The sequence below is a fragment of the Centropristis striata genome, chromosome 6, assembly GCF_030273125.1.
Source record: "Centropristis striata isolate RG_2023a ecotype Rhode Island chromosome 6, C.striata_1.0, whole genome shotgun sequence".
Classification (NCBI taxonomy): Eukaryota; Metazoa; Chordata; class Actinopteri; order Perciformes; family Serranidae; genus Centropristis; species Centropristis striata.
This window is the reverse complement of record NC_081522.1, coordinates 25105026-25120447: the sequence shown is the minus strand read 5'-3', so window position 1 is coordinate 25120447 and position 15422 is coordinate 25105026. Positions and strand designations below refer to the sequence as shown.

General features: G+C 37.0%; 1 protein-coding gene and 1 long non-coding RNA gene across 2 annotated transcripts in view; one reads left to right on the top strand and one right to left on the bottom strand.

Annotated features, from left to right (window-relative positions):
* The first annotated feature begins 4927 nt into the window (after positions 1-4927).
* The window catches only part of LOC131973149 (ankyrin repeat and SOCS box protein 15-like), a 14891-nt gene continuing 4396 nt past the window's right edge, over positions 4928-15422 (top strand). Inside the window, exons 1-7 of the mRNA XM_059335026.1 lie at positions 4928-5031; positions 5142-5194; positions 6880-7011; positions 8416-8580; positions 9529-9774; positions 11102-11273; positions 13164-13683. Of these exons, the coding sequence (XP_059191009.1) occupies positions 4928-5031; positions 5142-5194; positions 6880-7011; positions 8416-8580; positions 9529-9774; positions 11102-11273; positions 13164-13683 (1392 nt within the window). The remainder of the gene's footprint in view (positions 5032-5141; positions 5195-6879; positions 7012-8415; positions 8581-9528; positions 9775-11101; positions 11274-13163; positions 13684-15422) is intronic.
* LOC131973150 (uncharacterized) overlaps positions 13524-15422 on the bottom strand; it is an 18363-nt gene continuing 16464 nt past the window's right edge. Inside the window, exons 5-6 of the long non-coding RNA XR_009394541.1 lie at positions 14921-15177; positions 13524-13660 (exon numbers count right to left, since the gene is read on the bottom strand). This is a non-coding gene — a long non-coding RNA (uncharacterized LOC131973150). The remainder of the gene's footprint in view (positions 13661-14920; positions 15178-15422) is intronic.

Below are 15422 nucleotides of genomic sequence, written 5' to 3'. Positions count from 1 at the left end.
CTTGAGCTGGTCACCAATTATAAGTATCTGGGCTTCACCATTGATGAAGAACTGTCCTTCAAACTGCACGTGAAAAAATTGATTTCAAAATTAAGGGTGAAGCTAGGTTTCTTTTACAGAAACAAATCATGTTTTTCCCTCAGGGCTCGGAAGCTTCTGGTCTCAGCCACCTTCTTGTCTGTACTTGACTATGGCGATGTTGTATACATGTCAGCTTCAGCCACCTGCCTACAATCTTTAACTCCTGTGTACCACTGTGCCCTGAGATTCATCACTGGCTGTAGCCGCCTCACCCACCATTGTGAACTCTACGCTAAAGCTGGCATGCCCTCCCTTACTGTAAGACGTCATACGCACTGGATGACCATGATCTATAAGGCTCTTCTTGGCCTGCTTCCCATATATCTATGCACTTTCCTTAAGAGCTCTGGTAGCCGTTATGACCTCAGATCCAATGATATTGTGCACCTTTCTGTCCCTCGTGTCCGGACCGAAAAAGGTAAAAAAGCATTCAGTTTCTCTGCCCCCTCTGCTTGGAATACCCTTCAATCTGAGCTGAAACTATCAGAACTTATTCCTTTGGGAGCATTTCGCACAACTCTCAAAAAACGTCAATGTAAATCTTTTGCACAGTGCTCATGTTCCTAATTCGCTACTGTATTTATCACTGCTGCACTTTATACTGCTTATTTATACTACCTATTTATACCGCCTATTCACTTCGCACTTTAGTACTTTTTAATATGTTGGACTTTTCGCTGCCTGTTTATTGTTCGTCTGTCTTGTAACTTTTGACGTATGCTGCTGCCTTCTTGGCCAGGTCACCCTTGTAAAAGAGGTCTCGATCTCAACGGGTTTTTATCTGGTTAAATAAAGGTTAAATAAAAAAAAAAAAAAAGCCTTTGTTAGCTGCTGCATTAAAGCGATGTAGCAATTAATGCATTCATAATAATATATTACTTCTACTTATTTTTTCTGAAATGGGCCATACTGTATAACGACTTCTATTCTTCTTCTTATTATTTTTACACAGTAGTACTGCTACTTAAACTTAAAGTAAAATACTTCTTCCACCATTGCAAAAACTGTACAATACTTCATGATATATATGTTTATCAGCTGGTTCGTTTGATTTTAAGCTGCAGATTTGTCCTGTTTGTGTCATTATTTACTCTTCAGTGGTTTACGTTTAGATGTTGATACTATTATTGATTGATTGATCTTTATTACACATGTTAAAAAAAAAAACCAAATATCTATAGAAGTAATAAAAACAATTTGAATAAAATAGAATAAAAACAAGAACAATACCATTTTCTGCAAAAACTGAGCAAAATCACAATTGACTATATAATAAAGTCCAAATAAATATTTCATGTCAGAAAAGGAGTAGAAAATTAGATCATTTTGTAATAAATATTTCTATTAAAAATGAAGAGAGATTTAAAATTTCCTTGATATTCCTGTCAAGTTTGAAACATCTTAATCAAATAAAAATTCAGAGAAAGGAAGAGAGTAAAACTGATGTGAAACAATTAGAGGAAAGGAGTAAAAAAATTTATATATATATATATATATAATAAAAACTTTAATCAAGCTGACCAAAGTAATTAAAGTTAGTAGGTCAATAGTTAGTGAGTCACAAACAGACATTAACCCTCCGGGGTCTATGATCATGCCGTCCTGATCAGATCACGTGAAGTTTAACACAAAAAAAAACATCCAACATTAACATTCCTAGGTCATGTAAAACCAAAGATATAAGATAAGAAAATAGTGACATTATGTAATTTTGCACATAGTTTGTTTTTGAAGAGTTGCAGCTAAAAATGCCTATAAATATGCATGTTTTTGTGGGACTTTTTTTGTATATAGTTTTGTTATATTTAAATTTTTACCTTTTTATATGTTCATATTTGTATCCTATGTTTACATTTTCTAGTTCCAAAAAAGTTCATTGAGCATATTTGTGGTTTTTATTGTAGTAAAAAGTATAATTTTTCAACTCGGATTTCATGATTTTTTTGTATTTTTGGATTCAATAGGTTGATAAAGTAGGTTAATTAGAAAAAATAATTGTCAGATCATATAGGTGAAAAAAAAAATGGATACCAAACATGGGTATAGTAAACATTTTTTATGTGGTACATGAAGGGCAAAAACAAAAGTATTCAAAAAATGGCCAAAATAGGCTCAGACCCAGAGGGTTAAGAATCACATAACGGGAAACAGTTACACAACAGTTTCCTCATAAAAGCAAATCTAAAGCGTGGATTGACAAGACGACACAGAGCTTCACTGTTGCCTGCTGCACACTTCCCCTGCAGCTCCTGCTCCAACTCAGCCAACAGTTTTCACGAGATATCCATCATCTCATATTTCTTCGACAAAGCAGCACAGGAAAAAATAGACCTGATTGATTTTGCTTTCCGGGAAACAATAGACAGCGAACTTGTTGGCTGTGTGGATCCGCAGCCTAAATCCTGGGGGGTTTGTGGGATCTTGAATGTGGGATTCCCGCCAAACAGGACAAAGACCCGGCTTAGCTCGCACAATAGCACACGTAACCCGGCTATATTTAAGGCCAGCAGACCAGGTGTCGACCACACGCCCATCTCTGTGTTTCTGCAGGCATCATCAGTCTGGTGTTTTCAAGGCATGTGAAAGCAGGTCACACCTAAATATAAAAACTCTCTCTGCCGTTAGTAGATAGTGAACCGTCAGCGTGAGCCGCTAACGGACTGCACAGGTGAGAGTTTTTACATTTTTATCTGTCGAGATGTGCAGGTATTCCAAAAATATTTGTGTTAGAATTAGGATTTTTATTGCAGGGAAGTGGGCAACTTATGTAGATTTATAATTGGAGTGGACATAATTGCATGAACATCTGCAGATCTGCAATATAAGTTATGTGTTTTATTGTCATGTCATAGCTGGTGTTTTTATTTTGCATTGTCATGTCATTTATGTTTGCTTGCCTTGTTTCTATTTCAATAATCCAACAAAAGTGGATTTATATTCTGTATTTACAAGTCTGCAATTTGCGTGTACTTTCCTGGAAGGTTCCTGTAAAAAATGTTTTTGTGTAATTTGGTGCTAATGATGATCTAAAAAATAAAAAGTAAAAAATATTATTTTTTCCTAGTTTCTCATATGTGTTGAATTGCCTGCCTATGGATCACATGTCTGCACCCTCAGCTGACCTGCTGAGCTCTAAAACGCTCTCTAGGGTGAACAACAGTTATCTGAATTAATCAACTGGACGCGTATCAAATTAACACCATGTTAATTTCTTTCTATTAATAGCAACAATTTCTAGGAAAGTTCTTGGCAAATAATCCCGAGGTCAGACTATAAAGCACAGCATTACCTTTTGTTTTTGTTGACACTGTAGAAAAAAAGTTATGTTGATTCAACCCAGTGGAGATTTATTAAGTGGATTGTTGCCTTGAATGGTTGGTTTTCTATATTTTTGCATGCAAATCTTGAAAATCTGTAAGAGATGTGCAGAAATGTGTATTTAAAAATGATACAGCACAGAAATAACTTGTTTGACATATATTAAACTCAACACAAAAGTTGTTAAAGGAAGAAATTAACACACATTCTGCTGTATCAGAGATTTTGGACCAAGATATATACTTTATTGATCCCATGATGGGGAAATTCAATTGTCACAGTAGCGAAATGAAAGCAAAAGGTAGGAGTATAAATTTCAGGGGGAAAAAAAGTTTGAATGAAAAATATAAATTGATACATAAATTGATTGTAATTTAGAAAACCATCTGTATATAACTAATGTTTTTTAATCTCTATTAGCTCCACATTTTGTCTGTTTTTGGCACATTTACTGTCAGTATTTCCAGCAGACAGACACAGTTTGAGACCAGCTGGCGAGGAAAGTGGGGCTTTTACCAGCTAAAGAGACAAGAGATATATTTATCAGGAGTTAGTGGAGACCAGGAGCTGACATGTTTAAACTTACTTAAATTCATCATGTTGAGGCGAACACAACTCCAGTGGGATGATCGTGTTACTCCGTCTGCTGGATGTGTAATTAAGCAGATTTTTGCTCTCATGATGACAACTGAAAATGCTGGATGTTGTGTGTTCAGCTTGTTGTGAAGCCTCAAGTGGCCAAAAAACCCCAGTTAATACAATGAAGTTAAGGTGCTGAGAAATGCAAAACCAGTGGTTTAACCCTTTAACTCTATGGAGTTTTGGGCTATTTTGTCCATTTTTTAATCCTTTTCATCCTTGTTTCCAGCACAACCTCACCTATATGACCTAATAATAATAGATTTTTTATTCTGACTTACTGGATCAACATTTTGAACCCAAAAGAAACAGAGAAAAACCAACATAAATGTGATCTTGTTATTGTGTGTGATACTGTTATTCTGGTGGGACTCTATTTTGTGTCTTTAGCGTAACAATTTCGGTCATTTTGTATATTTTTAAAGTCATTTTGTGTCTTTGGAAGTCCTTTTGTGTCTTTTTTAGATATTTTGTGTCTTTTTTTTGTCATTTTGTGTCTTTTTTTTAGTCATTTTGTATATTTTTTAGTCCTTTAGTCCAACATAAAATGTGATTTTTAATCTTTTTTTAACTTTCAAAACACTACCATGCTCAATAATTTTAAATGTTGAAAATGTGAACAAAGGTTGCACATATAACATATAAGAGGGTTCCATCCAGTTCTATCATTTTATACAAAAATATATTTGAGCTTGTCTCCAGTTTCACTTGGTATATCATCATCAAACTGAAACTGGCCTCATGGAGGTTACAGCCAGAACTTTAGAGGTAAATTTACAGTAGGGCTCCACGCTGCTTTGTTTTCTAGTCTGGATGTGATGAAGAAGTCATGCTTTGGCACTTTTGGAGACTCCAGAGGGTTAATCATGTGTATGCTCCCTGCAGAGTGATGACCACGTATGAAGAATATGGTGAAGATGAGCTCAACGACTACATCATCCAGCTCGGGATTCAAGACTCCTGCCAAGAGACCTTTCTAAAATCTGCAGCAAGGTATGGAAGCCACATCCAGACTTCACCCTTCTCTTAAATATAAATAAATAAATTATCATTTGTTTAAAGCCAGCTGACTGTCCTGTGCTTCCTCTGCTCCTGGCTGTTAGTTTAGAAACAGCGACAGATGAAAATTTGAGAGTCCTGGCTGCCATCGAGCAAGGTGGGTTGGACAGCATGTGGAAATGCCTTCAGCATTACACAACGATGTCTTTGTGTCTGCTCTGTGACTCTCCACTGTGGCTGACAGCCAAAGTCACACGGCCGGCAGCTGTAGATGAGGACTGCCAGGCATCAGGAGGCATCAGGAGGCTGGCAGAGAGACAGAGATAAACAGAGGGATGTAGTGGGGAGAAGAAGGTGGAAGAACAACAAGTGTTGATTTACAGGAAACGAAGAAATTCAGTGGGGGAATGTAACTAAGTACATATGGGGGATTGTCATGAAGCCAGTCTAAGCTATGTCTGTGAAGATTATTAGGACATGCTTTATTAAACTAAATATATTCAGTTTTATATGAATGAACAATATAGCCATAATGAGGCACAATCATTATTTTGTGTTAAAATAATATTTTCTATATTTTTAAACATATTTTCGATTCACAAATTCATTACGTAATGCATCCAGATAAAAATGCCATGGTTTCCCCACACTTATATACAATAAATATTTAGTAAACTTTACAAAAATAAATATACATTTGTTTAAAAATGTATAATTTAACAGAATATAATCAAACATAATGGTTTTTAACAATGTATAAAGAACAAAATCTGAATGATAATTGATGAGAAAAAATGGTTAAATGTTACAGTAATGATAGAATCGTTGGCATTAAAATGTGTGTATATTTTAATAAAATACATTTTGGTGATACCAGCTACCCTTGAGCATATTTAAGTGCTTGCCAAACAAATAAAGCCCCCAAAAAACCCCAACCTTTCGTTGTTTTTTTTAAATTTAAAAATGTGTTACGGTAATGAATTTTGCTCACAGTATCTAAAAATGTCAGAAAATACCTTACATTTTTTTTAAATAGATTATAAATTCATATTAAACAGTGACTTGAGATGGTATATGTTATAAAGGGTCAAAGAAAATATGTATTCAATGCTCTTGGATTTTTGCTATGAGCTGTACCATGTTCATGAGAATCACCCATATACTGTACTTAAGTACAATTTTTAGGCACTTTACTTGAGTATTTCCATTTTATGTAACTTTATACTTCTACTCCACTACATTTTGAGGCAAATATTCTACTTTTACTCCACTACATTTAGCTGACAGCTTTAGTTACTTTTCAGGTCGAGATTTAACAAAAAAATAAATAAATAGACCAAATAACACTATATTTAGTAGTTGAAATGAGTGAAAATGAAAACATTGCTTACTAATTGCTACTAAGTGTATCAATAATAATATTCCAATAATGTATTTAGAATATATAAAACAATCTGGGTGGGTTCATGAGGCAGCAGCTGACCAGCAAGACCAGGATATACTATATTAAATTGGTTTCCAGCAGCAACAAAATGTGCATTAAAAGCATCACAAATGTCAGATGGTTTATCTATTATACAGTCCTTTGATGTGATAGAAGGAGGAATAGATGCACATGATTTGTTTTTCTTTATATTAACTGCTTTCCAAAATGTTGATGGGTTTGAAAAAAGAGCTGGGTGGGTTGTACTTTTACTACAGTAAAATCAGTGTGGTATTAGTATTTTAAATTAAGTAAGGGATCTGAATAGTTTTCCCACCACTGGAGAAATGAAGAACCCTTGTCTCAGCTTCAGTAAGTCCTGGATGTCTCTGATAGCTTTTTATTCCTGGGGGGACCAGGTGAGGTCCTGATGCTCAGGGGGACGCTGAGGCATACCTTCGCCTTCAGGGAGTCAGACAGCCGAGGCTGGCTTCCTGTTCATCGAGCTGCGTCCCAGCCGGTCCTGGAGGTCCTGCAGACCGTCTTGAGATGTAAGTACAGTTCTGAACCCCCAGCAAGCCATTTTAGGGCATTTTTTGCTCTGTGGCCTTGTATTTCACTGCAGTCTATCAGATCTATAAGTCCTGCAGCTCTGTGGAATCAGCACAATCATGGTGTATGAAAAACTCAAACATGTCTTTTGTGTAGAATAACACATGAATAATGATATAAATCATGAACAAAGGAAATGAACAAAGTTAAATTTCTCTGATATTTTTTTTTTTTCATTTGAATAAAATGGAATTAATATATACAACATTTTTCCAAGTGCCCAAAATTGTCATGAATATTGGAAAAGAAAAATTGTGTCTCCACATGCTATACACTTTGAAGTATTTGTATTTTTCCAGCCTCACCTGTCCTCTCTTCTCAGCTCTGTGTAAACAGATTTTCAGTGAATATTTGACACTTGACCGTTCATCTGAGCAGAATCAATCATGGCTTTCTCAGAGTCACTGAGGAGCAGAATTTAAAGTTTTTAACAGGATCTAGTTATCCCAAATGCTTTATTTATGGCAACGTTTTAAATGAGACATGTAGAATAAAATGATTTTGACAGATTTATCACAATTTTAAGCTTAATTTTGATTACTTTTTTGTTGAAAACTGCTCAAGGACTGTCGGAAAGTTCAAATTCCAATGATTATACAACATACGTTTCAATAGCTAGGCTGCACACTTAGAGGTACTTTTCTTTTAGTCTTATTTGTGAAGGTTAAGCAGCTACAAAAGTTACACAGTCCTTTTGTAAATATGTCTGTCTATGTCTGTCTATGTCTATATATGTGAGACTGAATCAGACAGTAAATGTGCAGTGAAACTAAAACTAAAGTAACTAAAATGCTCAGCAGAGCTGCAAAGTTGGTCATATTTCTGTGGGTTCAGAACTATCAGTGACACTTTCACATTATTTCATCATTCTTCTAGTTTAGCTGCAGTTAATCTGGTCAAGTCTAGCACACAGACACATTTTAAACCCCTGAAAGCTTCTGTTTAGCAGTTAAGCTGGTCGGATGCTCAGTGACAGACTGGTGAAAAAATAACCTTCCACTTTCAGATGAGGTGACACCAATAATAAATACAGATTGCAAGTCAGGACGAAGCATCAGGTCACATCAGGTTGAGGACTGATGATAATCACTATAATGGCTGCCTGAAATAATATGAATCCACAGAATACTTCACTGAGGAATGATGCTGCCTTCCAGCTTTCTGACAGCTGCTATCAACAGTCCTCTCGTGCTAAAATAATCTGTGATGTCACTCTGCACTCATTCAGCCCGGAGGTCAGCCAGCAAGCAGCAGGCTCTCACCTGTTGGGTCAGCAGAGCTGGCACTCGGATATGAACTGCAGGAATGTGTACGTTGACCTGTCTTTGCTGTGTCTGTGTCAGTGGCAGCTCAGGGGCTCAGCCTGGAGGAGAGGACGCTCGTGGGAGGAGACACGCCGCTGACACTGGCTGTTAAAGCTGGACTGGTGCAGAATGTGAAGTGCCTGCTGGAGCACGGAGCCTCACCTAACACCAACAACAGCAAGAACGAGTCGCCACTGCTGCTTGGTAACAATGACAAGGGAAGGGGGGTAGTGATTACAGGAATAACGGCCCTAATGATCATTACTGCATGGATGAAAAATGAAGGCATCTCTGTCATTTGAACATATTTGCTACTAGTGGGGTAGATATGTGAAGTTTGTCCTGAGGGTGGCACTAAAGTAAAAAATGTGCCATGAAATCTTGGAAAAAGTAGGAGCTAAAAAAGGCTAAAAAAGCAACTTTTTACATTATACATAGTCATCAACTTCATTAATATCAAATCTTGTTAAGTGCAGTGGTGGAGAAAGTATTCAGAACCCTTACTTAAGTAAAAGTACTACCACCACATTGCAGAATTATTCCACTATAAGTAAAAGTCCTGCATGCAAAACCGTACTTAGGTAAAAGTACAATAGTATTATATATTTTTTAATATATTCTAAATATATTATTTTATTTAATTGTTTGTAATGATGCATTAGTGTGAGCAGCATTTTAAGAGATATCATATCCTATTTATACTACTTTATATACTGTTATACTCACTTTAAATGTATCATGTTTTGGATATTAAATCTCAAACTGAAAAGTAACTAAAGCTGTCAGCTAAATGTAGTAGAGTAAAAAGTATAATATTTGCCTCAAAATGCAGTGAAGTGGAAGTATAAAGTTACATAAAATGGAAAAACTTAGTAAAGTACACATACCTCAAACTTGTACTTAAGTATATTACTTGAGTAAATGTACTTAGTTACATTCAACCACTGGTTAAATGCAGCTTTGAAGAAAGTAAGAAAACTTGAATTAATGATTTGGAAACAAACGGCACTTAAAGTAAGCGTAACTCAAAATATTCTAGTGCATATCTAAATCAAGTTTATTTATAAAGCCTGATATTAACATGATAACTTTTTGGTTGCTGCATGCATCTATACTTAATCGCTGATTAAACCTTTTTTCCTCACCTTGCAGCGGTGAGGGCCGGCTCTTTCGAGATGACGTACACGCTGGTCGTTCACGATGCCTGGGTGGAGCAAGCTTGTCGGAAGAAGTGGACGGCGGTGCATGAGGCGGCCAAGGTCGGCAACGTGGACATCCTGATGCTGCTGCTGAGGAACGGAGGCCGGGTGAACCAGAGAGACGTGATGGGGGTGACGCCGCTCGCAGTCGCTGCAGAGCACGGCCATTTCCACATCGCTGAGATTCTGCTAAACTGCGGTCAGTCTGAAGATGAACCTGCGGGTTTAGAGACTGTCTCAGGAATTTGTCAGATATCACAACGGCAATATGGAAAATCTATGACAATAAATACACCAAGGTTCAATCTGTACTTTAGTAAAAATCTTTAGGTACTTTACTTGAGTATTTCCATTTTATATAACTTTATACTTCTACTCCACTACACTGCAAAAAAAAAAAAAGGTAGGTGAACTCAAAATTTCAAGGCAACAAACTTTGATAAAATTTTAAGTTGGACAGTTAAACTAAATATTTAAAGTTTTGTTTTTGAGTTTGCTCAACTCTGAATTCAGATTTTTGTCAACTCATCTGTAAGTTGTACTAACTTATAATTTTACATAACTTTTTTGTACATAACTTTTAATCCTTATTTCTGCTAACTTCTGCAATGTGCTGAATTGGCACGTTTGTAACGCCGCTATGAAATGTCAGCGAATGTTTTGACCACAATTTTGAGTTAGCATTGATACGCTAATGGCTACTCTTGTAGCTGTAACAAGCAGCGCATCAGCTCGCCGCTAGCATCAGTTAGCTGCTAGCTTTCGCTAATGAATTTCACCGCTTTACCGCATTTCACAAAAAATAAATAAAAGTTAGAAGAACTATTGTCCCTTGTTGTGAATCCCAACTTAAAGATATAAGTAACAACAACTCACAAACTTGTTTTTGAGCATAGAACTAGCTTCCTTTGTTGTGCTAACTTACATTATTGCCCTAAATGTCAATAATTTATATTTCCAAGTTTTACCAACTTAAATCACTGTTTTAGGCCAAAAAATACAAGTTGGCTTTTTTGCAGTGTACATTTTGAGGCAAATATTGTACTTTTACTTCTCTACATTTAGCTGACAGCTTTAGTTACTTTTCAGGTCGAGATTTAACACATTTTTTTAGACCAAATAACACTATATTTAGTAGTTAAATGAGTGAAAATAAAAACATTGCTTACATAAGTGCATCAATAATAATATTCCAATAATATATTTAGAATATATGAAACAATATGGGTGGGTCCATTCTGCATAACAAGTACTTTTACTTTTGATACTTTAAGTATATTTTGATGCTGATACTTTTGTACTTATACTACAAGTTTTGAATGCAGGACTTTTACTTATAGTGGAGTCATTTCAGTGTGGTATTAGTACTTTTAATTAAGTAAGGGATCTGAATAGTTTTTCCACCACTGGAGAAATGAAGAACCATTGTCTCAGCTTCAGTAAGTCAGTAAGTCTCATATGGAAATCTATAACAATAAATACACAAAGGTTCAATCTCCTCGTTTCCTCCTCTCCTCCCTGCTCAGGTAGCAAAGTGAACTCTCAGGCCTGTAATGGGGAAAGTGTCCTGTTGGACGCAGCCGGATCAGGAAACATCGCCTGCATTCAGCTGCTTCTGGACAACGGAGCCAACCCCAACCTCCCCAGCATGACCGGACACCTGGCCATCCACAAGGCAGCATACGGCGGGCACTACGAGTGCGCTCTTTCTGTCAAACACTATTACAGCTTGTAGGCGAGGCTGGTCACACCAGAAAGTGAAATTCTTCCACACGTCTTCCTAAAGTAGGATAACAGGAACATACCAATAGTGGTCCGTCACAGTAGCTCCCCAGGGTTCCCTCTATATAGAGTTATTCCGATTCCGATACCAGAAATGCTGGCATCGGTATCGGCGAGTACTGGATTCCAGGAACCGATCCGATACCACGTAATTTATTAAATTAGTAATCTATTTACTGGTTCACTCTGTTAAGCTCTGGCACAGTTCTTCTACGCAGCTCTTAACCCTCTATCAGGCAAAGAACCATATTTGGTGACTTGAGCTTCAGTAAATCATACAAGATTTAAGCTTTCCTTTATTGTCATTATATTAAAAAAGTATACAACTAAATTTACATGTGCTTCTCATATATAAGGTGCTTTAAAGACATTCAGATATTACGCATATGTAATAAGTAGTCTAAAAAGATAATAAAACAGTTTAAAGGTAAAAGATAAAGTGGTGGTGGATGCAAATTATGTGTTATTGTCTATTTACGGTTGCTGTGGGAAAGAGACTATAATAAATATAATAATAATAAAAACTCAATTGACCTCGATTTGCAATATAAAAATTAAACATTTTGCAAAAAGTCTTGTAATATCCTCCAATAACACTTCAGGGTTGACATTTTCAATTTCCAGGAGTGCCCTATAAAGGGTTAAAACAGTGGCGCTTTAATTATTTAAGTTGCTGTTGGACGACTGTTTTTATACTGTTTTATTTAAAAATAAATGACCTGAATCTGCTGTATTTATTCATGTTTTACAAAGGGTTTAACCTGAGCCAGGCTTTACCACAATGATAATCATATCACAGTCATGCAGGTGTAGGATGATATTTTTTTTTATAACATACTGGTATCAGATCGGTACTCGGTATCGGCCGATACCCACAGCACAAGTATCGGAATCGGTATCGGGAGGGAAAAAATGGTATCGGAACATCTCTACCTCTATACCAGGTCTTTCCATGTTTTCTCATGAACGGATTTGGATCATTTCTTACAAAAACTTTTGCAGCCCAGTTCCTCTGATGTCCTGCAAAATATACAACAAAATCTTCAACCTAAACGACCGAAGTTAGGAGATATTTGAATCAAATTTTTTTCCTTTTGTTTTCACTTTGGACACGAACGCCATTCTCCTGGGTGAAAGCCCACCCTAGTGCAACTTTTTTGCTTTATACTAAGCCTCAACGTCATTCATAATTACTACGGCCACTAAAGGGTGAGGTAGGACAGTCTCAAACATAAATATGGTTCATATTAAGATGCTTGTAGAAATAGGAGAACAGTCTTATTGAGCTATTTGAGCTATTATACATTACATATTATACATATACATTATACAGCATATACTGAGCTATTTTGTACAAAATTATGTTACACATTGCACACACATCAAACTCATTGTTAATGTTGTAAAACAGTTTGGTTTAGGAATCAAAACCACTTGGTTAAGGTTAGAAAAAAGAAGGAAAGGGCCCTGATTCTGTCTCTGAAACATTCCTGTTTGAGTTTATACTCCATCAGAGGAGGTTATATGAAAGTGTATGGTTACACACAACTAATTAAACAAGGTAGCTTCATACATTTCATGTCATAAAGTTCATAGTTCATAGTTCAAGTTCATAAAAACTGAACTGAACGTTAATTTACAACCAAGAGCTAGTCTGCTGTTTGCGTTGATTTCATGGAAAACAAACTGATTTTTCCAAGATTTTAGAGTTTTATTTGCTGTTGTGCCCAGGCCTTTAGACTCAAAAGTCTGTTTGAACGCTTGGTTCTTACTAATTAATAATGCTGTTGTTTTATTTTCCCTCAGTGCTCTTAAGCTGCTCATACCTCTGACCAACAAGAAGGCCATCAAAGAGGCGGGTCAGAGCCCGGTCCACTCTGCCGCGGAGGGAGGCCAGAGCTCCTGCCTGAAGCTCCTGTTGGCCTGTGGCTTCGACGTCAACTACCGCATGAACACCAGAAACTCAGAAAACTACCGGGACATGAGGAGGAGCGCCTTGTACTTCGCCGTCTCCAACGGGGACGCGGAGTGCACCAAAGTCCTCCTGGCGGCTGGGGCAAAGACGGACCTGGACCCGCTGTGCTGCCTCCTGGTGGCTGTCAGGTCGGGGCGCTACGAGATGGTGAAGCTGCTGCTGGCGGCCAAAGCGGACGTGAACTGTTACTTCACGGTGGTGAATGACACGGTGTTCCCCACGGCGCTGCAGTACTGCCTGAAGGACGAGGTGATGATGAGGCTGCTGCTCAACAACGGCTACAAGGTGGAGAGGTGCTTTTACTGCCACCATGACGAGGAGTTTGATGCTACCAATGAGGGGAAAATTCCAGTAAGTGACAGCTGTTACTTGTTTCCTTTTTCTTTTCTTTTTTTAAAACATAAATATACTGTGGCAAGCTATGGCTAGCAAGCTAGATGCAGAGAGAGGAGCTTTGAACTTTTATGTCACTTTACTATGACAGTCACGAGACAGATATTACACATCCATATAAATTAGAGAGGCAGAGGGTCACAAAATGTAACAGTCAGTTCTCTAATGGTGCTCTCTGACTCATACCTAAAATAACAATAAATAAAAGTGAACATAAATAACTAGACATTAACCCTCTGGAGTCCATGAAACCACCTTCACATTACTTCATGTCGTAAAGACATAAAAATGAAGCAACATGGAGTCTTGCCATCAGCTTCCTTCTAAAGTTCGGCTTGAAACTCCATACCAGATTTTTTTTTTTGATGATAATCGGCCAAGTAAAACCAGAGATAATGTCAAATAAATTTAGTATAAAATATTGAACTAGATATTATCCTCATTTTACCTGTTATATATCATATTTGCAACCAGTGTTCATATTGGCAATATTTAAAATTCTGTGTTTTGAAACATAATTTTCGAGATCATATTTTATGTTTTCCTTTGTTTCTTTTGGGTTCAACATTTTGATCAAGTAAGTCAAAGTTAAAAATTAATTATCAGGACATATAGGTGAGATAACGCTGAAAAAACTGATACCATCATGGCATGGTGAAGATTTTTAACAGATTTTTTAACGGACATAATAGCCGAAGATTTCAGAGGGTTAATGTAACCTTGTGTAACAAACTTAACCTGTCATGAACACTTGGATTGCTTCTAAACCTCCACATTCTGGGAAACACTCCCTACTCTTTCCCCCAACATGTTACAATACTTTATACTTTTGGAAATACACTTATACGCTATCAGAAATACATCTGTCTGCCATCCTGGCTCTGTTTGATAGTAAAGGAATAGTCCACCCTTAAAATGGCCGTGTGTATTTCACTAAGGTCGCTTTCACATAATGTCTGGTGGACTCTGTGTGATTCAGTGGTAAAGTTGCAACACATCTTCTCCTTGACAGTAACATGTGCAGGACTGCACCATCTCTGGTTCACAAATAAAGCCAAGCCCCCACCTTTCTTCTTGCCACTAGCTTTAGCATCTCTGTCTGATCTTATGAGAGTGAAGCCAGGTGGATCCACATTGGAGTCTGAGATGTTTTGATTCAACCATGTTTCAGTAAAACACAAGAGACTACACTCACAGTATAATTTATGAGTCTTCACCAGTATCTCTAGTTCATCAGTCTTGTTGGGCAGAGAGTTGACATTCCCCTTGATGACTGACGGCAGAAAAGGCTTATATCTCAATTTCCGAGCCTTAACTTTTGCACCAGCATGACAACCAGGAAAACACCTCTTCAACTCAGCTGGATTAGGGTGATGGTCCTCCAGACTTGCTTCGTTTCAATAAAGAAAGCTCTTCTCTTGAATAAACCCTTCTCTCCACAGAAGTATCCATCTGAAAAAAAAAACAGGATAAAAAACACATACAAATTCAGCAAAATTGAGCAAGAGATACCAGACTATGCTGCTACTCTTGAAGCACATTCCAGAACAACAAGTCTATATTTTAATATTCAGTATATTTCAGTAAGGGCCTTTACTTCATAATTGGACCACATCTGGGTGATTCTCATGAAGCCAGTCTAAGTTCTGTCTGTGAAGATTATAAGGACATACTTTATTAAACTAAATATATTTCAC